The 27675-nt window shown below is 37.9% G+C and overlaps 1 protein-coding gene across 4 annotated transcripts in view; it reads right to left on the bottom strand.

Annotated features, from left to right (window-relative positions):
• Positions 1-449: 449 nt before the first annotated feature.
• NR2C1 (nuclear receptor subfamily 2, group C, member 1) overlaps positions 450-27675 on the bottom strand; it is a 49259-nt gene continuing 22033 nt past the window's right edge. Inside the window, exons 9-14 of one of the 4 annotated variants that reach the window (XM_011990334.1) lie at positions 21785-21906; positions 10614-10753; positions 7642-7779; positions 4478-4583; positions 1654-1789; positions 450-625 (exon numbers count right to left, since the gene is read on the bottom strand). In XM_011990334.1, coding sequence (XP_011845724.1) covers positions 593-625; positions 1654-1789; positions 4478-4583; positions 7642-7779; positions 10614-10753; positions 21785-21906 — 675 coding nt within the window. In that variant the 3' untranslated portion in view covers positions 450-592. Of the gene's footprint in view, positions 626-1279; positions 1790-4477; positions 4584-7641; positions 7780-9699; positions 10143-10613; positions 10754-21784; positions 21907-27675 lie in introns of those variants that run through there. The other 3 variants (XM_011990333.1, XM_011990335.1, XM_011990336.1) reach the window with 3 other exon arrangements.

Genomic DNA, 27675 nt, shown 5'->3' with positions numbered 1-27675 from the left:
TCCACATCCCCACAAAAACTTCAGCTTTTCTTCTATTGCAAAAATCTTTACAAAAAATGTACTCTGAGTGCATTATCCATGTTTGTTTTAAAAAGCAACAAACATACCAAAATAATTCATCAAGAAATCAAAGCAAAGAAACAATTATCAGTATCAGGTTTGCTAAAAAAATAAATCACTGTGGAAGACATCCGAGGAGTCTAACACGCATTTGTTGCAGCAGTAACAAGGCTTCAGGCTGATTCTCACACTGCTGTTAAAGCAGCCCTCCCGTGCTTTACAGTGAAAAACATCAGTGAATATTTATTTTAAAAAATTATCATTAGCTTCAAAATAATGTTTAAACTTGCCTTGAGAACATGTACTGGCTATGATAAATCCATTATTTGACAAATTGGGTGAGTTGTTTTAGTGACCTAAAAGAAACAGGCTAAAACCCATACATGACAGGGTTGGGAAGCTCTAACTCAGGTCAGAAAAGTAGAAGAGAGATCAGATTCTTTTTATGGAATGACAGAGCAACAATTTTAATATCTTTTTTGAAACAGTGAAACATTTTGGGCTCAATTAGTCTCTATTACTTTCTTTCTTTTTACAGAGACGGGGTCTTGCTATGTTGCCCAGGCTGGTCTCGAACTCCTGAGCTCAAGCAATCTGCCTGCCTCAGCCTCCCAAAGTGCTGGGATTATAGGCATGAGCCACCACAGCTGGCTAGTCTCTATTACTTTCAAAGACAGCAGTAGGCCAGGCACAGTGGCACGTGCCTGTAATCCCAGTACTCTGGGAGGCTGAGGCAGGATCACTTGATCCCAGGAGTTTGAGACCAGCCTGGGCAACATAGTGAAATCCACCTCTATAAATGAAGACAAAAAAAAAACACGAGCAGTAAGCTAAAAATATTAAAATATCAACACTAGCTTATTCTCAAAAACAATTTTCTGCTATATAAAGTGCTTGTAACTAATATATACATTAAAAATGTCAATCTTAAGATCATGAATGGCCTGTCTCACTGCCAGCAATGAGAGTGGTATACATACGCTAAGGGACACCACGATATTTACAGAAGACAAAAAATATATATTCAATTATTTCCTATAATTCTAATATTGTCATTATACCAGTAAGCATAAAATGATCTTATTTTGATATGGTAATTAAAACAAACAAAAATTATTATGGCAGAGTAAAATGCAAGGAACTAACTCCTCCTTAGGGATTTCTGACCATTAAGTATTTTTACTAGTTCTTAATGAAGTTAAATATGACTAGAACACAATTCAGAAAAAAGAGACTAATTTATTTGTTTTACAAAATAGAATGAGAGCTTAGTTTAGATAATCAAGAGGTGACAGCTTCAGGTATCATCTTCACCAAGAATAAATTTGTAGTGTTTCATGTTCATTTAAAGGAATCAGGAAGAAAAATTCATTTAATTTCTGCTGTTGGCCCAGTCACTTCAAAAATTCTTAAGGAAGCTAAAATAAAAATACCTTGGATTCTGGTTACTTTTTGAAGTAAAAATTTCCAGATGCCCCAAAAGCAATGAGTTCAATTTGGTGTCTTGTGTTCTGGCAAAGAACAATTAAGTTTACAGCACTGCAGTTGCAGCTTTCAAATGCTATGACCAATTATTTGAGAATTATAATCTGCAGGCTCCATTTTCAAAATATGTGGGATGACACTGTCAATTCGTATGTTGCCAATGAGACCTTTGAAAAACAATTCTTCAGTGATGGTAGCATTCATCAGTCTTAAAGCTGGCAATCTGAGTAGCAGTCTGGATAACCTAAAACAAGAAAGAAAAAAGGGAGAGGAACAAGGTTGTAAACCAGAAAGAAATTTAGTAGAAAAGTATGAGTAATTTCTGCATGTGGCCTAATTTGATAAATATATCATTTTCAAAAGTTAAAATCAAAACTTTAGTATTCTCAAGCCTTAGAGCATATGGCAGTTACCTGGGTATTAATGCAGTCTGACAGACTCCACAGGGGAAAGCACTGCTCTTAATGCTACACTGTACTGCCTCCCCTTGGCTGTAAGGACTATGGAACTGAGCTGTTAAACACATCAAGTTATACTATTTTTTTTTTTTTTTGAGAGAGGGCCTTGTTCTGCTGCCCAAAGTGGAGTGCAGTGGTGTGATCTCACTGCAGCCTCAATTCCTTGTACTTAAGTGATCCTTCCCGCCTCAGCCTCCCAAGCAGCTGTGGCTACAGGAGTGTGCCAGTATACCTGGCTAATTGTGTTTATTTTTTGTAGAGACAGGGTCTCACTATGTTGCTCAGGCTGGTCTCACACTCCTGGCTCAAGCAATCCTCCTGCCTTGGCTTCCCAAAGTACTGAGATTATAGGTGTGAGCCATTGTGCCGGGCCAAGTTATACATTTAAGAATGGCGGCTGGGTGCCAGTGGCTCATGCCTGTAATCTCAGCACTCTTGGAGGCCAAGGTGGGCAGATCACTTGAGGTCAGGAGTTCGAGACCAGCCTGGCCAACATGGTGAAACCTTGTCTCTATTAAAAATACAAAAAATAATTAGCCAGGCACGGTAGCACATGCCTATAACCCCAACCACTTGGGAGGCTGAGGCAACAGAATCACAAGAATTGCTTGAACCTAGAAGGCGGAGGTTGCAGTGAGCCGAGATCATGCCACTGCACTCCAGCCTGGGTGACAGGGCAATATTCTGCTTCAAAAAAAAAAGAAAGAAAGAAAAAGAATGGCTTAGCAACTCATTTCAGGTTTTAAAAATGGCAATGTTTTGTGTTATCAGAACATAAGGCATTTTCTTGGTTTTGCTCTGCAAAAAACTACTGGAAATAGGCAACAGTCGCTATTACTGGGAAGAGCACGGAATGTGGAATCAAGACCGTTGGGTTCAAATCTTGGTTGAACTGCCCACTACCTATATAAATGTGTGCTTGCCACTTACTGTCTCTCACAGTGCTGTTGTAAGGATGAATGAAATGATCCCTGCCAGTTTCTGTGCCAAGTAGTGAGGTTCCTTAGGGCAGGACCCTATCTTGTGTGAAAGTGCCTTATAAGTTGAAAACTATTATCCAAGGATAATGTATTATTTTTAAGTAACCAAGAATGTAAAAAACTGAGAAAGTTGCAATCACAAAGGAAAAAAATTTAAATACTGTATGTATTTGTATAATGAGGCATACAGTAACTTTTAAAACTTAAAGATAATGCTGAAAAACCACCACAACAAAACCTTTCCAAAAACACTGTGGTGGGTTTATCCTTCTGTCCTAAGGCCTTGCACTCTAACACTTCAGACCAAATGAGAACAGCAGCCCCCAGGATTATCTTCCTGAAGCTGTGTGCTCTACTCCTCAAATTACTCAGCATCCACATCAAATTATTCAGCTTTTACAGAACTGGTAGAAAGCAGGATAGGAAAATGAGTTACATAAAATAAGGCTGATATTTGAGATGAGACTGGCTTATAAATCTAAATTATTTAGTATATGTAAAAAATTATATGTAAAAATGTTATTTTGCTAGTTTGAAGTATGCTAAATTAACAAAATGTTTTATTTATTATAAACAACCACACTTATATAGCCCTTACTATATGATAGGCACAGTCCTAAGCACTTTACATATATTAACTGATTTAATCCTTAAAATAATTGTAAAAAGTAGATACCATTATTATCTCCATTATAGGAGGAAACATGCCCAAGGTTATGAAGCTAGCAAGAGCTGGAGTCAGGATTCAAATCCAGGTACTCTGGCTCTATAACCAGGTGCTTAACCCCTCGGCTATGTCCCTCTTTAAAGAAAGTGGCTCTCATAAAAAAAGAACTTTTCTCAAAGAACATTGGCGAGAAATAGCTTGGAGAGAATTTCATAAACCATGTTTCAAAATTAATTATAAAACAATCTAATCTAATGGTATTTGATTTTTAAAAATTTTTTAATTATTATTTTTTAGACAGGGTCTTGCTCTGTCACTCAGACTGGAGTGTAGCGATGTAATCATAGCTCATTGCAGTCTCACCTCAGCTTCCTGAATAGCTGGGACTACAGGCATGCGCCACCATGCTGGGCTAATTTTTGTATTTTTTGTAGAAACAGGGTTTTACACCATGTTGTCCAGGCTGGTCTCTGATTACTTTTTATCCTCCTTTTACTAACAAAATTCATTATTTTATCCAAAGAAAAAGAGTTTGGACTTTCGAGTCAGACTACCTGGGTTCACAGTCAGGTGCTATCATTTACTGTGTGACCCTGAGCAAAGCTAACCTCTCTGTGCTGAAGTCTCCTTTTATATAAAAATGTAAGAACTGGATGAAATATTTGTAACGTACTTGCAACAATGCAATACTGCTTTTTATAGCATTACTATTTCAAAGTTAAGGTTGCCTAAAACATTTAATTATTCTGAGAGTAGAAACAATGAGATAACAGATCCACAAAAGGTTTTTCAATTATTTTAATTATATGGAATTTAACTGTAGATACCTGTAGGTGTCATCTGGATATGTTTTGGTTATATAATCTTGGAATTCCACATAAGCCTTTTCCTGAAATTTCTCTATCTGTTCCATGTTTTCTAGGCCTGGATGATCTGAAACATTAAAGAAAACATTGGTACCCTAGTTCTGAATGTTCATTTAAGACAGAGTGAATATGAAGAGACAGAAAGAATAGTTAGTCAAAACAGAAGCCCCATCATAAAATGTGTGGCTCAGGCCGGGCGAAGTGGCTCACGTTTGTAATCTCAGCACTTTGGGAGGCTGAGGTGGGGAGATCACCTGAGGTCAGGAGCTCGAGACCAACATGGAGAAACCCTGTCTCTACTAAAAATACAAAATTAGCCAGGCATAGTGGCGCACGCCTATAATCCCAACTACTCGGCAGGCTGAGGCAGGAGAATTGCTTAAACCTGGGCGGCGGAGGTTGCGGTGAGCCGAGACAGCGCCATTGCATTCCAGCCTGGGCAAAAAGAGCAAAATTCTGTCTTTACAAAAAAAAAAAAAAAGTGTGGCTCATTCATTCCACAAATATTGATTGAGCCCACCTACTATATACCAAGCACTATATTTTACATATTTAAAATTTTTTATCTCATATACGTATGCTAACAACTATAAACAGCTTTCTCGCCATTCCAAAAGTAGTAGGAAGGCATTTGATAACTTTGCCTTTAACAGGAGCAAAAGGTAAATGACTCAGCCTAAAAAGACATTTTAAGACTGGGTGTGGTGGATCACAAGGTCAGGAGTTCAAGACCAGCCCGGCCAACATGGTGTGAAACCCCGTCTCTACTAAAAATACAAAAAATTAGCCGGGTGTGGTGGTAGGCACCTGTAATCCCAGCTACTTGTGAAGCTGAGGCAGGAGAATCGCTTGAAACTGGGAGGCAGGCAGAGGTTGCGGTGGGCTGAGACCGTGCCACTGTACTCCAGCCTGGGCAACAGAGCGAGACTCTGTCTCAAAAAAAAAAAAAAAAAAAAAAAAAAGGCATTTTAAATCCAGGAAATATTTGCAGATTATATTCTGTGCCCTATTTTTATAAGTCAAAAATTCTATTATTTTTAGGTAAAAAGGTATGTAAGAAATTATGAAACTATAAATATCATCTCTATCAGAAAAATAACAGAAATATGAAAAAATCTATATAAGCATTTCAATGGTCACTATAACATTACACAAAAACAGAAATACTAAAAGAACTTCATAAAAATTATGCATAGCTTAAGAAATGTTGACTATGGAAAGCTCTGTTCTCATGGATGAAAATTTTAAAAAGTAATAAATGGAAAATCCTAAAAATAGTAAAATAAAATTACATTGGAATTTAAACTTCAAATTTTTGTTCTTTCCATTTTCACCTAAGGAAAATGAAAGTGACAAATTGTGCTAAGAATAGAGACATACGTTACTAACTCATAAGAAACGTTAGAAGAAATAGTACAAGCTTTCATGTTCTTACTGGTATCACTGACAGAAAGAAACAGGTTTCCTCAGATAATCTTATTATGATGCACAAGAACAGAAACATATATTAGAATGAAAAATACAGAACCTAAGAGAACAGTCAATTTCTCTTATTCAGAAATTGACCATTGAGAGCTTACCATCATTTTACCATCTGTGAAAACTGTAAACTGGCAGGAAAACAAGAAACCAGTTTTTTTATTTGTTGGTAACTCATATAAGATGTTTGGAAATGTAGCCCATCAACATAGCAATAGTCATCTCTCATTCTGCCATTTAGTAATGGCTAAAAAAAAACAACTAAGAATTCAAATGTTGATGTGACAAAAGAAATAAAGGTCTATAATATTTTTTACATTTTCACTTATTTTTAAGACAGGGTCTCCCTCTGTCACCCAGGCTAGAATGCAGTGGCGTGATTAGAGCTCACTGCAGCCTCAAACTCTCAGGCTGAAGTGATCCTCCAACCTGAGCCTCCCAAGTAGCTGAGACTACAGGTGCGCACCAGCACATCCAGCTAATTTTTTCTATTGTGATTTTTGCAGAGAAGAGGTCTCATTATGTTGCCCAGGCTGGTCTCAAACTCCTGACCAATCCTCCCATCTCAGCCTCCCAAAATATGAGGATCACAGGCATGAGCTACTGAGCCCTGCCAAAGTCTATCATATTATTTCACTGACTTCTCAACCTCCCTTTTCATACCCACATAAATATCTAACATCCTTAAAATTCACCAATTTCAAGTATACAATTCAGGCTGGGCGCGGTGGCTCACTCCTGTAATCCTGGCACTTTGGGAGGCCGAGGCGGGCAGATCACCTTAGGTCAGGAGTTCAACACCAGCATGGCCAATGTAGTGAAACCCGTCTCTACTAAAAATACAAAAATGAGCTGGGTGTGATGGTGCATGCCTGTAATCCCAGCTACTGGGGAGGCTGAGGCAGGAGAATCGTTTGAACACAGGAGGCAGAGGTTGCAGCGAACTGGGATTGCACCACTGCACTCCAGCCTGGGCAACACAGCGAGACTTAGTCTAAAAAAAAAAGTAAGTATACAGTTCAATAGTTTTTATTATATTCAGAGTTGTACAACCATCACCACAATCTAATTTTGGAACATTTTTGTCACTCCAAAAAAAAAACTCCACCCATTAGCAGTCACTTCCCATTTCTTCCTTCTCCTTAGTCCCTGGCAACCACTTAATTGTTTTATGTCTATACAGGTTTGCCTATTTTGCATATTTTATATAAATGAAATCAAACAATATGACTGGCTTCTTTCATTTAGCAGAACATTTTAAAGGTTCATCTGTGTTGTAGTATGTGTTAGAATTTCCTTCCTTTTATGGCTGAACGATATTCCATTGTATGTATATATTACATTTATTTGTTCATCTGTTGACTGACATTTGGGTTGTCTCCACTTTTTGACTATTATGAATAATGCTGCTATGACTATTCATATACACATTCTTGCATAGATATATATTTTTCATTTCTCTTGCGCTGACAAGAGTGAAGCTGCTGAGTCATTTGATAACTCCATGTTTAACCTTTTGAAGAACTACTCAACTCTTTTCCAAGGCAACTGCACCATTTTACATTCCCACTTGCAACACATGAGGGCTTCTATTTCTCCACATCGTGAAACATTTTATTTTGAATAAAAAGTAAATGTTTATATACCTGGACTGAAGAGTACTATTGCCTTCAGGTAGGCATATTCATATCCATCAATGCAGAGTTTAACCATGCTGTTGCAAAACTCCTGTAGTTTGAAGATGTGCTCCATCAATAATTTTCTTCTTTCTGTTGACATTTTATCTTTAATTAAAAATAAACAAAATTTTTAAATTGTTTTTTGACAAAAACAAATCTAGTTTTTGTCTAAAATGAACAACTACTTTCATCCAGTATATTTCCCTCTCAGGAATTTTGAAAAGTTTTTTAATTCTTAAATTTTTTTTGAGACAGGATTTTACTCCTGTTGCCCAGGCTACAGTGCAGTGGGGCGATCGTGGCTCACTGCAACCTCTGCCTCCTGGACGCAAGCAGTTCTCCTGCCTCAGCCTCCCAAGTAGCTGGGACTAGAGGCGCATGCCACCACGCCCAGCTAATTTTTGTATTTTTTGTAGAGATGGGGCCTATGTTGCCCAGGCTGGTCTTGAACTCCTGGGCTCAAGTGATTAGCCCACCTGTGCCTCCCAAAGTGTAGGGATTACGGCGTGAGCCACTGTGCCTGGCCTTCTTCTCATGAATTTCAAGCTTTGAGTATAACCAATGTAGAAATGTTTAAAACTCAGTATTTCTGCAATTATGGCTAAAACTAATCATCTTAAGATATTGTTCATTCAAGAACAACAAGCTGTTAGTATAATCTGTATAAACATTTTAAGTAGAAAAGTTTATATATTTTTTTTTTTTGAGACAGGGCCTTGCTCTGTCGCCCAAGGCTGGAATGCAGTGGTACGATCTCAACTCACTGCAACCCTGCCTCCTGGGTTCAAGCAATTCTCCCACCTCAGCCTCCCGAGTAGCTGGGACTACAGGTGCGCTCCACCATGAATGGCTATATTTTGTATTTTTAGTAGAGATGGGGTTTCACCATGTTGGCCAGGCTGGTCTTGAACCCCTGACCTCAAATGATCTGCCTGCCTCAGCCTACCAAAGTGTGAGCCACTGTGCCCAGCCAGGTTTATATTTCATCTCAATTATTTTGATGTTGTAAAAGTACTTTTAAAAAATGAATTATTTTCTCATGGTAATTGCTTTTGGGGAAAAAAACTATATATAAAAAATGGATTATTTGAATGTTTATGCTACTTGGCTTGTTAAAAAAAAAAAAAAAACCCAAAACGAAAAAAAAAAAACTCTAAACGTAAATGTAATGGTTCCTTTTTTTTTTTTTTTTTTTTTGAGATGGAGGCTGGCTCTGTTGCCCAGGCTGGAGTGCAGTGGCGTGATCTCGGCTCACTGCAACCTCCACCTCCTGGGTTCAAGCAATTCTCCTGCCTCAGCCTCCTGAGTAGCTGGGATTACATGCGTACACCACCACACCCGGCTTTTTTTTGTATTTTTAGTAGAGACGGAGTTTCACCATGTTTGCCAGGCTGGTCTTGAACTCCTGTCCTCGTGATCCACCCTCTTAGACCTCCCAAAGTGTTGGGATTACAGGTGTGAGCTACCGCGCCCACCCCCCGCCGCCCTTTGTTTTTTTAAAGAAATGGGTCTCACTCTGTTGTCCAGGCTAGGGTATAGTGGTGCAGTCATAGCTCACTGTAACCTCAAATTCCTGGGCTCAAGTAATTGTCTGCCTCAGATTCCTAAGTAGCTGAGACTACAGGCATGCACCACCATGGCCAGCTAATTTTTAAAAAATTTCTGTAGAGGTGGGGTACCACAATGTTGTCCAGGCTAGTCTCGAACTCCTAGGCTCAAGCAATCTCACCTCAGCCTCCCAAAGTGCTGGAATTACAGGCGTGAACCACCCCACCTGGCTGAAATGTTTGCTTTCAAGATATACCTTTGAGAAGATAGGATGTAAAGATAACCATTTGAAACACTAGACAACTAAAAGTACATAAGACTCAAAGTTTGGTAATAGGATTTTATTTAAGTTTATGTTGGTTGGGAAAAAATGAGCAAAACCATCTACATGCTTCACTACCAAGACTACTATAATAAAAACAAATATTTAGTAAAAACACTGTTAAGAAGAAAAAAACTGAAGCAGAATAAAGTTTTACAATAAAGACTTTAATTTATTTTAGAGGGACATGTTTAAAACCCATCCATTAGTAATTAGTCAACCATAGCTTTCCTGAAGATAGGCTTTATAACCATTACAGGCATATAAGACATGAACCAGGGGTAGGAGTCCATAAGTAAGATGGGAATGTGATGCTGCCTTCTAGTAGATCTATTTTTGATGACATTTTAAGGTGATTACCCCTCTGCTGTTAAATATAAGGAGGAAGCAAATGATTTAAAAATTGTATAAAACAATGATAGAATATGCTAAGGAACTAAAAGGTAGTCACCAATTTATAAATTATTCCTGAGCTCAAATCCCCATTTGTTGATAAGGCACTGTTTCGGGTAGTCATAAGCCATTCTATAGTTAAGCACTTATGAGTCAGTGATTGCTTGTCTCGTGAAATGAATGAGGGCTGCAAATACCTTGGCCTCTAGGAACAGAAAAACAGAATAAAAAGGATTGTTCCCTGACTCTTCAGAACTATTTAGGTGAGAGAATACACCCTGATGAATTGATATAAAATCAACCTATCTTAGGATTCAAAGGGCTATAATAAAGAAAGGTTGCTTAAAAATTGCTGAGTAGTATATGTTTTAAAATATTTGACCACCTGTACATAAGCTCACCCTGGATTCTTCGATAGTTGCACAAAAATTCACAAGACTTGGTCAGAAATAGCCTGTCAGACTTAAGCATACTGTTTTCAATTTTGTTGCACTCCATTTAAAAAACATTTTTAGAATATTGGTAAATTTATAAAATTGTAAAAATTATCTAAAGAAGAGCAATGGTACCTAAAACACGAATATAATAATTATTAACTATCTTTAGTCATAACATTTAATGAAATTCATGCCTCCTTCTACATCCTGGAAAAGGTAGTAAGGAAGGTGCTTTTTACCTTGTTGAAGACTATTGTGAAGACAATTGACAAATGTTGCTAATATAGTTGCTACATTCATCACTTGCCAGCACTGGGCAAGACCAAGAGTAAAAAGTTCATTCCAGTAAGCTTTCACCAGTGATATGCTGTTTTCTTGCCTATTAAAAACAGTAATAAAAGCACAAATCAGATATTATTAAACAAGTTTATAAACCTTACAGCTAGTCCAAATATTTAAAAATAACATATTACTAAACTAAAATTACTCTAGAAAGATTTGATCAAGTCTGTGTTTTGTATAGCTGATAACAAAATGAGAAATGAGGAATGCTTAGACATTTAAATAGTAGCTCATCAATCAGGCAGTTTATAAGAACAATTGCAAGTAATATTTCAAACTAAAAGAGTTGGGGCTTTAATAAACTTCACATTTCATAGAAATGGAATAAATAAAGATTGTTCTTAAAAAAAAGCAAAAGCATATATTAAAAAAATTTTTGCTTTGGATAGAGGTAAATACCTTTTAAAAGAAAGGGCAATTCAAATTATTTTACTGTTTTGAGACAGAGTCTTGCTCTGTCGCCCAGGCTGGAGTGCAATGGCGTGATCTCCACTCACTGCAACCTCTGCCTCCTTGGGTTCAAGCGATTCTCCTCCCTCAGCCTCCCCAGTAGCTGGGATTACAGGTGTGCACCACCACATGCGGCTATTTTTTGTATTTTTAGTAGAGACAGGGTTTTGCCACATTGACCAGGCTGGTCTTGAACTCCTGACCTCAGGTGATCTGCCTGCCTTGGCCTCCCAAAGTGCTGGGATTACAGGCATGAGCCACTGCTCCCAGCCTCTAGAATTATTTTATAGTAGGCAAGCAACCAATTTTAGGAGAAAAATGGTTCACTGTATGTTTCAGATGAGATAATAGAATCCCTATAAATGAGATATCCAGGATTTTACTATGAATAACAAGAGATTAGAAAGGTCAAAAGTTCTTTCCTGAATTTCTAAGTAAGTTATCTCAGCAGCATAAGAGAGTAGAAAAAGTATTAAACAGGAGTCAAAGCACCATGGTTTAAACCTACTTATCCATTTGAAATTAGGCAAATAAACTTTCCAGGTTTCAGGTTGTCTAATGATATAAAATGCAGAGACACTATACGTCCTATATCTTGCTCAGAGTTATTAAGAGGTGAAATGTAAGAATTAGCTGGGGCTGGGTGCGGTAGCTCACACCTGTAATCCCAGCACTTTGGGAGGCTGAGGCAGATGCATCACTTGAGCCCAGGAGTTGCAGACCAGCCTGGGCAACATGGCGAAACCCTATCTCTATAAAAAATACAAAAATTAGCTGGGTGTGGACGTGCACACCTGTAGTCCCAGCTACTCACACAGGCTGAGGTGGGAGGATCACCCAAGCCTGGGGAAGTCGAGGCTTTGGTGAGCTGTGATCACACCACTGCACTCTAGCTTGGGTGACAGAGTGAGACCCTATCTCAAAAAAAAAAAAAAAAAAGAGAGAATTAGCTGGGTGTTGTGGCACATGCCTGTAGTCCCAGCTACTCAGGAGGGTTGAGGTGGGAGGATTGCTTGAGGCCAGGAGTTTGAAGGGGTAGCACGCCATGATTGCATCTGTGAAGAGACACTGCACTCCAGTCTCTAACCTGGCACAGGAAGACTCTGTCTCAAAAACAAAAAAAAATTTGAGAAAGTATATGCCAGGTACTAGAGAAATAGCAATTAAGAGATTAAGTTTGCCTTCATGAAAAAGAGGAGAAATAACAAATATATAATTTCAAATATTTTATATAAATAATATACATATATATGAATAATATACATTAATTTTAGGTAATAAAAATTCTGCATTACTATAAAGTATGTATATTAGAAAATGGGAAGGTTCAGGTAAGGTGGTTAGAGAAGGCATTTCTGAGGTGGTGACATTTGAATGGAGAAAGATGGTAGAGTTAAACAAAAAAACCAAAAACCAGAAAGATCTAGGGGAATAGTATCCCAGGGAGAACAAGAGCAAATGTGCTAAGGTGAGAACAAGCATGCAATAGGTATTCAATAAAAACTGTTGAGTGAATTACTAAATACTATCCTATTGTCTTGGAAGGTCCCTTCCTAGTCTTGTTTTCCTGGCTAATACTTACTGATCCCTTAAAATACAGCTCAGCGTTCACTTTCTAGAAGGAACATTATTCCTCTCTCAACATAGTTAATCATTCCCCCTTCAGTGTCATGCATACACGCATCCTCACTGAAGGCGGAGACTCCCTGTGCACTTCTAGATCTCAGCGACCAGTGCAGTACATGGTACACAGAATTCTGCAAATGATTTCTGATCTTAGGGAGTACAGAACAGGCAGAAGTGAGAACTTTGAAAAGACAGAGAAGAGCTGTGGGCATAGGCCTTTTACAATTAAACAATCTTTAAACCAAGCCTACAGACTTTATTATAAATAAGATGATGAAGCTATAAGATTTCTTTCCTTAAATCTCTGGAGAGATTTAAGTTGGTAAGAACATTCTGATAGGAAACATGTCCAACCTAATGAATGGTACTTCTTTATTTTTCTCCTTAATAAAGCTTTAAAATTAGGATAATCAGTGTGTTTAACAGAAATCATTTGTTAAGAATCACAGCCTTCTTTATGACATTACATTTTATTAAATAACTGAACATACTTGAAAGAAATGCTAATACTGTCGACTTAGTCACAGCAAGTTTTTTTCTGAGAATTATTAATATGACATTTTAACTTCAGGCTGATCTCTTTTCCATTCAGTATCCGAGAAGGATCACTTGCCATGAGACACTGCCTATCATTTGCAAGTAAAGTTTAAATGCAAAGAAAACCAGTATTTTATAATCTTCATATAGAAAAGGGTAAAAATATCGATCTTAAACAAAATCAAAGGAGATAAAAATAAAGGATAGTATTTTCATTAAAGATGGATAAAATCCAGAATTGAGGAAGAGGTGAGGAAATAAGCACTGATCCTCATACACTGCTGACGTGAGCATAAACTGGATCAACATCTTTTCAGAGAACAATTTGGAAGTACCCATCAAAAGTTAAAATGTACACCTTCTCGACCCAGCAATTTCACCTCTAAGAAACTATTTTATAGAAATACAGTCATGCATAGCACATTTTAGTCAACAATGTACCACATATACAATAAAATACCATATTTTTATGGAAACTTCTCTATATTTAGATACACAAATATTTACTATTGTGTTACAACTGCATATGGTATTTGAGAACAGTAACACACTATGCAGGTTTGTCCTAGGTTTGTAGCCTAGGAGCACTAGGCTATAGCATATAGCCTAGATGTGTAGTAGGTTTGTGTAAGTACACTCTATGATGTTCACAATGACAAAACTGCCTAATGATGCATTTCTCAGATTACATAGCCATCGTTAAATGAGCAACGCATGCCTATACTAACATGACTATACTAACAAAAGTGGGCAAAAATACATATACAATGCCACAAAATGCACATTGTAGTACTGGATATAATAACAAAACTGGCAACAATCCAAATGTCTACTAATAAGGAATGAATAAGTGTATAAACTGGAATACTATAATAGAAGCCATGAGAACAAATGGGGTAAATTTACATGTACTAACATAGGAAGAAGTCTATGAGTGTAAAAAGCAAGGCAAAGAATAGGATGTGTAAATATGTGTATGTATTTAATTGTCTAATAAATATCTCACGGAAAAATTCTAGTAGGACACCAAACCGTTAATAGTGGGGTTAGTTACCTCTGGTGAGTGAGGTTTTACTTTATAATCCTATACTTCAATTATTACTTTAAACATTAAAAAAAAAGTTAAAAACTAACATGACGGAAGTTAGAGTAAATTCAGTTTCACTTTTAACTGATTCTAAAGTTTTAAGGAGGAAACAGCTAACCAAAGTAGTTTACTAGTACACACAGGAAAGGAAAAATAAATGGAGAAAAATCAGAGCTGGCTTATGCTATGCATCTTGTAATAAGAAAATACCTTGGCATTGTTGGAGAAGCTCAGAAAAAAAGGAGTATAAGTGCAAAGGATAAGAATACCAAAATTATTACTAAGGAAAAAAGACACAAGTGGCAGATGAGAAATAACCTACCAGATTATTGTGTTTCTAAAAGAAAAGTGAAAGGACTGTAGAAACCAACTACAGAAAGATATCTATTTACATTTATCCAAACCCCAAACCAAAAACCCTGATGGTATAGCTAGTTATGTTTTTAAAAAGTTCAATTATGAGGCCAGGCACGGTGGCTCACGCCTGTAATCCCACAGCACTTTGGGAGGCCGAGGTGGGTGGATCATGAGGTCAAGAGATCGAGACCATCCTGGCAAACATGGTGAAACCCTGTCTCTACTAAAAATACAAAAAATTAGCCAGGTGTGGTGGTGGGCTCCTGTAGTCCCAGCTACTTGGGAGGCTGAGGCAGGAGAATGGTGTGAACCTGAGAGGCAGAGCTTGCAGTGAGCTGAGATCAGGCCACTGCACTCCAGCCTGGGGGACAGAGTGAGACTCCATCTCAAAAAAAAAAAAAAAAACACATAAAAAATAAATTAAAAAATAAAAATAAATAATAAAAAAATAAAATATTAATAATAATAAAATAAAATTTTTTTTAAAAAGTTCAATTATGTCAGGAAAGAAAAACAGCAAGGCTACTCTAAAAAGATGGTCTTTAAGGAATGAAGAAAAATTACCTTTTATTATCTACTTAGCAGTAGGCAATGGCTTAGATACATTTACATTCATTATCTCACCTATGTGATGTAGTTCATAATCAAGCATTTCTGCTCCTAATTTACAGACACTGAGCCTCATTTAGGTTACTTGGTCCAAAGACACAAAAGCCAGCAGATGCATAAAAACAGAATTTGAATCTTTTTGCTCCTTTATACCTCCTTACACAATTTAGCAAGTGAAATGCAAAAGTCAAATTTCTCAGTAGAGACTCCTCCATTTAACGTTAATATTTTGGGATGTTAAGGGCATGTTTGCTACCAGTTTTTCCTGTTAGGAAAATAAATGACTGTTGTACTTTATGTTCAAAACATCTTTCCTTTAAGAAGCAAAAAAAGCTGAGTAGAGACTGTAGTTAAGTTTATCACTAAGGCATCTAGAAGAAAAAAAAAAGGCCGGATATGATGGTTCATGCCTGTAATCCCAGTACTTTGGGAAGCTGAGTTGGGAGAATCGCTTGAGGCAAGGGGTTCGAGGTCAGCCTGGACTACATAGTGAGACCTCCATCTCTAGTTTTTAAAAAAGCATTAACTTGCAAAACACTAAATATGTTAATTTCTTTTACAAATAGGTACAGGTATTTTTCTCTAACTACTACACTATATTGTGGGTTTACTTTTTTGTTTTTTTTTTTGAGGTGGAGTCTCCCTCTGTCACCCAGGCTGGAGTGTAGTGGCATGATCTCAGCTCACTACAACCTCCATCTCCTGGATTCACGTGATTCTCCTGCCTCAGCCTCCCACGTAGCTGGGATTACAGGCGGCTGCCACCATGCCTGGCTAATTTTTGAGTTTTTCGTAGAGACAGGGTTTTGCCATGTTGGCCAGGCTGGTCTTGAATTCCTGGCCTCAAGTGATCTGCCTGCTTTGGCCTCCCGAAGTGCTGAGATAATAGGTATGAGCCACTGCGCCTGGCCTACATTGTTAATATTCATTAAAATACGTATATAGGACTCACAATTAGAGGTTATATAATTGTTTATACTATTTACTTTCATAAAGGAATATAACTTTTGAGCCACTTATATCTGGTAATACTGAAGGCACCAGTCCTCAGGGAAAAGTATCAGTGATACTGCAATAAACCCAAAAAATTACAGGTTTCAAAACCACAAAGTTACAGGAAACATTACATTATCTTTCAGTGGTAAAAGATTCAGCTTTCTGGCTTAGCATTTAATGGAAGGCTACTGATTACATTATTCAATAAATAAAGTTGCCTGTGGTAAATGGTGGTGGCTTGGAGCTTTTGGTTATATTGTAAGGATCTAGGTAGAGATGACTGCTGCCATACTTACTCCAGGCAAATCATGACAAGTACTCTCCACTACCCCACAGTGGAATCTACCACTATTCACTTAACCTAAATTTTGCAGGGAAAACTTAAAACCACAACTGAATTACTCTAAGTACTGAAACTACAAATCTTAAAACAGAAAATCAATACCTTTGTAAAATACAGAAGCCTTGTAAAATACAAAGCTGCTAACCATGCACTGTTGAGTAAAATTATTTAAGTTACTGTTGCCTTGAATTAAAGTAAGTGATCAAAATAATCTTGATTTTCGAAAATGATTAATGTTGCTTATCTATTTCTCTCTGTAAAATTAGAATTTTGTCACCAACTTTTATATTTTTAGATAAAAATGCAACCTAATGCCAGTTTCTACTTTTAGAATAGCTTTTATTTCCATGTAACAGAATTTTTCCATCATTATATCCGTATGATTAAGTCAACACATAAATAAGATCTATGAATCATCTAGACGGGGATAAAAAATAAGAGTTTGCATAATGGCCTTGATTGCTAGATCAAGTTATTCTAATTACAAAGAATCTTGTGGTTGTTACATTGAAACTGATTCTCAATACAGATCACAGGAAAATGTGGCTACCACTATAAAAATGACTTATTTCATAAACAGACACTTCCTGAAGCCTTATTTTTGGTTTCTTCAACATCTGCGTTATTTCCATAGGATAATTATACTCAATTTAATAGAAGTACTTAAGATCAATGGTGGTGTAAATAATTCAATGAGTTCAAACCACTCCCCAAAATTCCTCCCTTTTGTTGTTTTATTATAACTGATAGCTTATTATGAAAAATGTCACCAGGTTACTTTTTAGACATATGAATGTGAGTTACAAGATGAGTGAACTACACTTAATATTTTAAAATTAATCAATTGCTGGCCAGGCACAGTGGCTCACACCTATAACACCAGCACTCTGGGAGGCCGAAGTGAGCAGATCACTTGAGGTCAGAAGTTTGAGACCTGCCTGGCCAACATGGCGAAATCCTATCTCTACTAAAAATACAAAAATTAGCTAGGCTTGGAGGTGCACAACTGTAGTCCTAGCTACTCAGGAGGCTGAGGCATAAGAATTGCTTGAACCTGAGAGGTGGAGATTGTAGTGAGCCGAGATCATGCTACTGCACTCCAGTATAAGTACTTATTTTAAAAATTTTGGTATATAATAGACTAATTGTTCTCCAGATTACCTCACCCTCGGTAGTGTGTACTTGGTTTTCTGTATCCTCACTATAATTGATACTATTGATCATTTCAGTAATTACAAAGCAGAAAAAAGACTTCCAACTAAATAAAAAAATCAACTGCCAATATGCAAATTTACATTACCTTTTTTCTACAAACAAACACACTGAACATTGGGCGAGGTGGTGCACGCCTGTATGGGAGGCTAAAGCAGGAGGATCACTTGAGCCCAGGAGTTCCAGATCAGTCTCAATGACAGAGGAAGAACTCATCTCTTAAACAAAAAAACCCCCATAAAACTAGAGAAATTCTGAAAGTTGAATGTTAAAAAAGGACTGACCATCATTTTAAAGGTTAACCATTCTAAATCAAGCTTTTAGTCTATGTAACTATAATATCTTGAGCATGATTTAATGCATAGTATAATGCTGATTAATAAACGAAATTATAATGTTAAATATACCTTTATTCAATTCTCTGTATGCCTTTTACAATCATGTTCACATGTTTGTTATATTCAAAATAGTCTCTAAGGATAAGGGGCGGGCAATTATTATTCCCACTTGGTAAACAGAAGAACAGGTATACAGTGTGTGAAAGCGAATTGTTTACAAAATCATATTGGTGAGTAGGGTCCTAGGAGTTGAATAAAAACTTTCTAACTTTGAATAAAAACTTTCTAACTATGGGCTTAACTTTTTCCATTGTTTTGCCTTTAAACACACCAGTTATTTTAAAACAATTTAAATAAATTTGGCAAACTTTAGGTAAAGCTTGAGTTTCTTACAGTAGGCCATTTTCTAGCTCATCTGATTTCTTCAGAACAGAATATAGATATACTCTTTTTTTTCTTTTTAAGAGACCGGGTCCAGCTTCGTCCCATGCTGGAGTGCAGTAAGCCATGTGATAATGGCTTACTTCAGCCTCGAACTTCTGGGCTCAAGTGATTGGCCCCCTCTTAGCCTCTAGAGTAGCTGGAACTACCAGTGTGCATCGCCATGCCCAGCTAATTAAAACATTTTGTTTCTCTCTCTGTTGCCCAAGCTGGTCTTAAACTCCTGGCCTCAAGCCATCCTCCTGCCTTGACCCCCCAAAATGCTGGGATTACAGGTGTTAGTTACCATGCCCAGCTTCAGATGTACTCTTGAGTGGTAAGACTAACCCTCTAAGTCACTGTAGTGGTACTATGGGGGTTAACATTTTCTTTTTTTTTCTTTGAACCGCATGATTGGAAAACAATTATACTTTTAACATAACCACTGTAGGCAAAATTCAGCCCTTTAGTAACATGCCTGGGATGAACACTGAAATAGTAGTGATGAGAGAAAAACAAGAACCTAGGGCAGTCTTACAGTCTCTCTATCTATGAGCCAATGAAAGGCCTGTTACAAATGCTAGCCATAATCTATCAATTCTACTGATTCTGTTCCATCCAAATTCTTAACTTAGTCAAACTACAAAATATGGATACTCTTCCACATAAATACAAAGAAAATACTAGTTACTATGAATCATCTAGACGGGGATAAAAAATAAGAGTTTGCATAATGGCCTTGATTGCTAGATCAAGTTATTCTAATTACAAAGAATCTTGTGGTTGTTACATTGAAACTGATTCTCAATACAGATCACAGGAAAATGTGGCTACCACTATAAAAATGACTTATTTCATAAACAGACACTTCTGAAGCCTTATTTTTGGTTTCTTCAACATCTGCGTTATTTCCATAGGATAATTATACTCAATTTAATAGAAGTACTTAAGATCAATGGTGGTGTAAATAATTCAATGAGTTCAAACCACTCCCCAAAATTCCTCCCTTTTGTTGTTTTATTATAACTGATAGCTTATTATGAAAAATGTCACCAGGTTACTTTTTAGACATATGAATGTGAGTTACAAGATGAGTGAACTACACTTAATATTTTAAAATTAATCAATTGCTGGCCAGGCACAGTGGCTCACACCTATAACACCAGCACTCTGGGAGGCCGAAGTGAGCAGATCACTTGAGGTCAGAAGTTTGAGACCTGCCTGGCCAACATGGCGAAATCCTATCTCTACTAAAAATACAAAAATTAGCTAGGCTTGGAGGTGCACAACTGTAGTCCTAGCTACTCAGGAGGCTGAGGCATAAGAATTGCTTGAACCTGAGAGGTGGAGATTGTAGTGAGCCGAGATCATGCTACTGCACTCCAGTATAAGTACTTATTTTAAAAATTTTGGTATATAATAGACTAATTGTTCTCCAGATTACCTCACCCTCGGTAGTGTGTACTTGGTTTTCTGTATCCTCACTATAATTGATACTATTGATCATTTCAGTAATTACAAAGCAGAAAAAAGACTTCCAACTAAATAAAAAAATCAACTGCCAATATGCAAATTTACATTACCTTTTTTCTACAAACAAACACACTGAACATTGGGCGAGGTGGTGCACGCCTGTATGGGAGGCTAAAGCAGGAGGATCACTTGAGCCCAGGAGTTCCAGATCAGTCTCAATGACAGAGGAAGAACTCATCTCTTAAACAAAAAAACCCCCATAAAACTAGAGAAATTCTGAAAGTTGAATGTTAAAAAAGGACTGACCATCATTTTAAAGGTTAACCATTCTAAATCAAGCTTTTAGTCTATGTAACTATAATATCTTGAGCATGATTTAATGCATAGTATAATGCTGATTAATAAACGAAATTATAATGTTAAATATACCTTTATTCAATTCTCTGTATGCCTTTTACAATCATGTTCACATGTTTGTTATATTCAAAATAGTCTCTAAGGATAAGGGGCGGGCAATTATTATTCCCACTTGGTAAACAGAAGAACAGGTATACAGTGTGTGAAAGCGAATTGTTTACAAAATCATATTGGTGAGTAGGGTCCTAGGAGTTGAATAAAAACTTTCTAACTTTGAATAAAAACTTTCTAACTATGGGCTTAACTTTTTCCATTGTTTTGCCTTTAAACACACCAGTTATTTTAAAACAATTTAAATAAATTTGGCAAACTTTAGGTAAAGCTTGAGTTTCTTACAGTAGGCCATTTTCTAGCTCATCTGATTTCTTCAGAACAGAATATAGATATACTCTTTTTTTTCTTTTTAAGAGACCGGGTCCAGCTTCGTCCCATGCTGGAGTGCAGTAAGCCATGTGATAATGGCTTACTTCAGCCTCGAACTTCTGGGCTCAAGTGATTGGCCCCCTCTTAGCCTCTAGAGTAGCTGGAACTACCAGTGTGCATCGCCATGCCCAGCTAATTAAAACATTTTGTTTCTCTCTCTGTTGCCCAAGCTGGTCTTAAACTCCTGGCCTCAAGCCATCCTCCTGCCTTGACCCCCCAAAATGCTGGGATTACAGGTGTTAGTTACCATGCCCAGCTTCAGATGTACTCTTGAGTGGTAAGACTAACCCTCTAAGTCACTGTAGTGGTACTATGGGGGTTAACATTTTCTTTTTTTTTCTTTGAACCGCATGATTGGAAAACAATTATACTTTTAACATAACCACTGTAGGCAAAATTCAGCCCTTTAGTAACATGCCTGGGATGAACACTGAAATAGTAGTGATGAGAGAAAAACAAGAACCTAGGGCAGTCTTACAGTCTCTCTATCTATGAGCCAATGAAAGGCCTGTTACAAATGCTAGCCATAATCTATCAATTCTACTGATTCTGTTCCATCCAAATTCTTAACTTAGTCAAACTACAAAATATGGATACTCTTCCACGTAAATACAAAGAAAATACTAGTTAGCTGCCATGATTTGTCATATGAATGACCCAACTTGAAGCTATGTTATACTGTTTTATCCTTTAATGCAAATCTTCCCAAAGTAAAAGTTTTGTTTAATGTACATTTGTGCTACAAAATCACATTTATAGTCAAGATTTCAAAACACTCACCCTAGCGCCTGGAAAGAAGGAATCGAAAGTGCCCAGTGCATTGATAAGAACAGCAGTCTGGAGGCAGACTCCCCAATGTAGTGCACATTCAGGTACTCAGGCATAGGAGAAGGCATGGTGAGCTAGTATGAACAGGGATTTAGGTAAATTATCTTATGACTGAAAAGTTCTAAATTATCATTTCTTTGAAAAAGTTGAATGTAAACATAACACATCAAATGAGAGCTAATATATTCATGAAAAAAGCTAATCTTGAAATAATCCAAGTCACTAGAATTTACAGCTAACAGGGCTTAGGATAAATAAGTAGCCCATAGTTTCTGACAAGCCAATATTCAGACAAGCAGAACCTCAATAAATATCAACTATGATATTATCTGGTTATGTTACTTCCTGTCTTGGTCTAACAATGTGTTTCTTTTCCTTCTCTCTATTAATGATAGCATACAACAAATTCAGTTTAAGGAAAAATCCTGTCTGCTAAATGTTTCTTTCATTTAGGGTAAGGGGTTAACAAATTAAAATGCTTACAAGACCAGGAGAGTAAGGAGTGCAACAGGCTTGCTTGTACCAACTGGGAAGAGCATATTTATTCCCGGATAAAGGGTACAGCTGTGAATTGAATTCAGTGCAGTGAAAACATATTGAATTGTGGGCTCAGCACTGCCAGCTCTTTCAGTTTTTCAAAGAGCACATTCTGTGTGAAACCTCCCTATTTAAAAAAAACTGGCAGGCTGGGCATGGTGGCTCGTGCCTGTAATCCCAGCACTTTGGGAGGCGGAGGTGGGCGGATCACAGTGTCGAGAGATCAAGCTCATCCTGGCCAACATGTTGAAACCTCATCTTTACTAAGATACCAAAAAAAATTTAGCCATGCGTGGTGAGTAGTCCCAGCTACTCAGGAGGCTGAGGCAGGGGAATCGCTTGAACCAGGGAGGTGGAGGTTGCAGTGAGCCGAGATCGTGCCACTGCACTCCAGCCTGGGTGACAGAGTGAGACTCCATCTCAAAACAAACAAACAAACAAAAACCCAAAAAAACCAAACTGGTACCTAATTTAAAAAAATATATTTTAAAAATTACAAGTATGCCTGTAGATATACTACTAGCAAGTGATCAGTTTATACTGCTGATCCAGTTCTTTAAAATGTCTGACCACTGTTGAAAATTTTTCTACTTTGTAATTACTGAAATGATCAATAGTATCAAGTATAGTGAGGATACAGAAAACTGGGTACACACTACCGAACATGGGGTAATTTGGAGAACAATTAGTCTACTATCTACCAAAATTGTTAAAGTACATGCAGTACCACTTCTACATCTCTGTTCCAGCAAAATACTTGCATACATGCACAAAAAAGCATGTGTAAGGATGTCCATTGCAGCTCTACATCTAACAATGAAATTAAATGCTGGCAACAACCCACATTTCTATCTCTAGAGAAAAGAATAATCCATGTTATAGAACATATGTGGGCATTAAAATTGGAAAGATAAACTGAGATGTAATGGCATACAAAAAATCTCACAGACATCTAAGTAGAAAAAACTGTAAAACAGTATGTATTAAATAGATGACCCAATTTATGTTAAAGAGCACATATTTATGTATACCTAAAAAGTACAGAAGGAAACACGTCACATAGTTAACAGTGGCTACCTCTGGGTGGGGTAGGTAGATGTGCCCACATTCATTTTTCTAGGGAATGACTATTATAGCTTTCATCAGATTCTCAAAGGTATCTTTTTTTTTTTTTGAGATGAAGTCTCGCTCTGTCACCCAGGCTGGAGTGCAGTGGTGTGATCTCAGCTGTCTGCCAGGGTTCAAGTGAGTGTCTTTTCTCAGCCTCCCCAGTAGCTGGGACTACAAGCGTGTGCCACCAACCCAGCTAATTTTTTTGTATTTTTAGTAGAGACAGGGTTTTACCACGTTGGCCAGGCTCGTCTCAAACTCCTGACCTCAGGTGATCAGCCTGCCTCGGCCTCCTAAAGTGCTGGGATTACAGGTGTGAGCCACCGCACTTGGCCCCTCAAAGGTATCTTCTAGCTAAAATACCGCACCTGGCCCCTCAAAGGTATCTTCTATCTAAAATTTAGGCTTGAGGTTTGAAACAAAGAAAAGTTAGATAAAAATGTAAAAAAAAAATCCTGCCTTTGTTCATTATTAGCCAAGAATGGTTTACCTATTTTGGTACCAAGTAATAAAATAAAAAGACAATTAATAGTTGAAATTCTGCAAGTGAGAAGAAAATTTTTTACATATTTAAGAATGTTTGAGAAAGGTTTATCACAGCAGTAAGTTAAAATACAATTATTTAAGACAATTCGTGGCTGGGCGCAGTGGCTCGTGCCTGTAATTCCAGCACTTTGGGAGGCCATGGTGAGAGGATTGATTGAAGCCGGTAGTTCAAGACCAGCCTGGGCAACATAACAAGACCCATATCTACCAAAAAAAAAAGAAATTAAAAATTTAGCCAGGTGTGATGGCTCACACCTGTATCCCAGCAGCTCGGGAGGCTGAGGTGGAAGAGCTGCTTGAATCTAGGAATTTTGAGACCAACCTGGGAAACACAGTGAGACCTTATCTCTAAAAATAAAAAAATTAGCTGGGCATGGTGGTGTGCACCTATAATCCCAGTTACTTAGCAGACTGAGGCAGAAGGATCCCTTGAGCCCAGGAGGTAGCGGCTGCAGTGAGCCAGGATTGTGCCACTGAACTCCAGCCTGGGTAACAGAGCAAGACCACATCTTAAAAAACACAATATATCATATCTTTTCAGAATTACCCAAGGTGAGTAAAAAGAAAGTCTGAAAAACTAAGGGAATTACCAAAACTTACTAGTTTTGGGGGAAGGGGCAACTAAGATGCAAAACAACAACAAAAAAGTCCTTTGTAGGGATGGGCATGGTGGCTCAGGCCTGTAATCCCAGCACTTTGGGAGACCAGGGCAGGCAGATCGCTTGAGGTCAGGAGTTCAAGACCAGCCTGCCAACAAGGTAAAACCAGATCTCTACTAAAAATACAAAAAATTAGCCGGGCATGGTGGTGTGCGCCTGTAATCCCAGCTACTCGGGAGGCTGAAGTGCCGAGAATAGCTGGAACCCAGGGGTGCACTGGGCCAAGATTATGCCACTGTACTCCAGCCTGGGAGACAGAGCAAGACTGTCTCAAAAAACAAAACGAAACAAAACAAAAATCCTTTGCAAAATAGTTTAAAATTGCACTTAAATATTAATACTTGTAATGTGTAAACACTGGATATAATGGTTTTGCTTTACACAACAGTGGTGGTAACTCTGAAAACTTTCTGCTGCTTTAATCATAAAATGTAAATAGTTTACAACACACACTAAAGGGACTCATTATTTAAAATATTACTACACACACCATGTTGAGTTAACTTATAGAGAGAAAATGTGTCATAATCTATCTGTTTTACATGCTCAATAAAACTCTAGTATTCTGAATCAGAAAGCTAACGCTGGCTGAAGAAACAATAGTCCATTTAACAAGTCTTTGAGACTGAAAAGACAAAGATTTATTCCTACATATAGAGAGAGTGAGCTTCCCCAAAATGTCTGTAGATCTTTAGGTTTATAAATCGAATTATACACATTTTTCAAATTAGAAAAGTTCAATATATTGAGCTGAATTTTTAAAGAGCATTGATAAGAACTAAACCTGACCAATCTATTTTACAAGTTATGAGATGCCTCTACATATCTTTCTAGCAGTTTCTATACTGAAATCTTGTAACAGCCTGCATGATATAGCTTTTTTTTTTTGGTGATGGAGTCTCACTGTCACCCAGGTTGGAGTGCAGTGGTGCTATCTTGGCTCACTGAAACCTCTTGCCTCCCAGGTTCAAGTGATTCTCCTGCCTGAGCCTCCTGAGTATACAGGTGCCCGCCACCTGGGAATACAGGTGCCCGCCACCACGCCCAGCCAATTTTTTTTTGTTGTATTTTTAGTAGAGACAGGGTTTCACCATGTTGGTCAGGTCTTGAACTCCTGACCTTGTGATCCACCCGCCTCAGCCTCCCAAAGTGCTGGGATTACAGGTGTGACCCACCGCGCTCCGCTGACATAGCTTTTGAAAAATCACTGCATGGCCGGGTGTGATGGTTTAAGCTTATAATCCCAGCACTTTGGGAGGCCGAGGTGGGCGGATCATTGGAGCTCGTGAGTAACACAGAGCCCAGCATGGGCAACATGATGAAACCTCGTCTGTATTAAAAAAAAAAAAAATACAAAAATCAGCTGGGAGTGGTGGTGCATGCCTGTAGTCCCACCTACTCAGGAGGCTGAGGTGGGAGGATGGCTTGAGTCTGGGAGGCAGAGGCTGCAGTGAGTCGAGATCACGCCACTGCACTCCAGCTCAGGCTACAGAGCTGGTCTTAAAAAAAAAAAAAAAAAATCCTTGGAGGCTGAGCACAAGCACAGTGGCTCAGGCCTATAATCCCAGCACTTTGGGAGGCTGAGGTGGGAAGATCATTGCTTGTGGCCAGGAGTTTGAGACCACCCTGGGCAACACAGTGAAACTCCATCTTCACACAAATATAAAAAGAGCATTTGAGTCAGGAGATCTGGATTCTGCTCCTGACTTTTCGTTAATCACTTCGCCTAATTACCAGTATGACCCTAGATTACATATTTATTCAGTAACTATTTACTTAGAGTTCACTGGGAAGCAGTAAGTGCTACTGTCTCAGTGGAAGAATAAAATAAAAACTGAATGAATGAGCTATAGAAAGGGCTAAGAAAGCTAATGGCATGTGTGAGAAATGATGGGCAGCTGGGTCAGAATGTGGAGGGCCCTAAAAGGTCAAGTTATAGAGACTGGACTTAATTTCATAACATGGGCAATGGGAAGCTACTGAAGGATGGTAAGTAGTGGAGTGACATAATTTGATTTTTAACAAATGTAACGCTGGTACCAGCACACAGGACAAGATGGAAAAGAAAGACTGGAAGCAAATATATTAGGGTAACAAATCAAGAAAGGAATTTTAAAAGGCCTAAAATACGGTGAAGGAAATGAAAAGGGAGGGAGAAAATTCAAGCAATAGAATGGTTAAAATTCAGTTATGGAGTGAGGCTTAGGGAGAATAACTTCCTCTAAAGTTGCAAACATGGGTGACCAGAAAGACTGATTCTAATGTGAAGATAATAAAATTTTAGAAATAAGTATATGCAATTTCCAAAACCACCTCACTTCTGTTGTATATATACAATTTCTAAAATGGGAATATGATCTACCATGATTATTCTTCTAAGGAGATTTTAGGAATCAATTGAAACAAAGTACATGAAATCATACCAAAAATTATGAAGCTTAATAAAAATCTTTTTCTTTCTTTTTTTTTTTTTTAAAGATGGAGTCTCGTTCTGTCACTTAGGCTGGAATGCAGCGATGCAATCTTGGCTCACTGCAACCTCCGCCTCCCGGGTTCAAGCAATTCTTCTGCCTCAGCCTCCTGAGTAGCTGGGGTTATGAGCATGCACCACTGCGCCTGGCTAATTTTTGTATTTTTAGTAAATACGGGGTTTCGTCATGTTGGCCAGGCTGGTCTCCAACTCCTAACCTCAGGTGATCTGCCCGCATAGGCCTCCCGAAGTGCTAGGATTACAGGCATGAGCCACCACGCCTGGCCAATAAAAATCTCAAATATTACTATTGCCCTTGATTTTTCAAAATCAAAACTTCAAGTTTCATTATTAGACTACTTCTCCTTACTATCAAGCTTGCTTTGAACAAGACACTAAAAATCTCTATATCTCTTTCTTCATCCATCAAATGAGAATAAAAATTCTAACCCTGCCAGGTATGGTGGGTCATGCTTGTAATCCCAGCACTTTGGGAGGCTGAGGTGAGAGGATCGCCTGAG

This window comes from Mandrillus leucophaeus, unplaced genomic scaffold (genome assembly GCF_000951045.1).
Source record: "Mandrillus leucophaeus isolate KB7577 unplaced genomic scaffold, Mleu.le_1.0 Scaffold377, whole genome shotgun sequence".
Taxonomy (NCBI): Eukaryota; Metazoa; Chordata; class Mammalia; order Primates; family Cercopithecidae; genus Mandrillus; species Mandrillus leucophaeus.
This window is presented reverse-complemented; position numbering and strand designations above follow the sequence as displayed.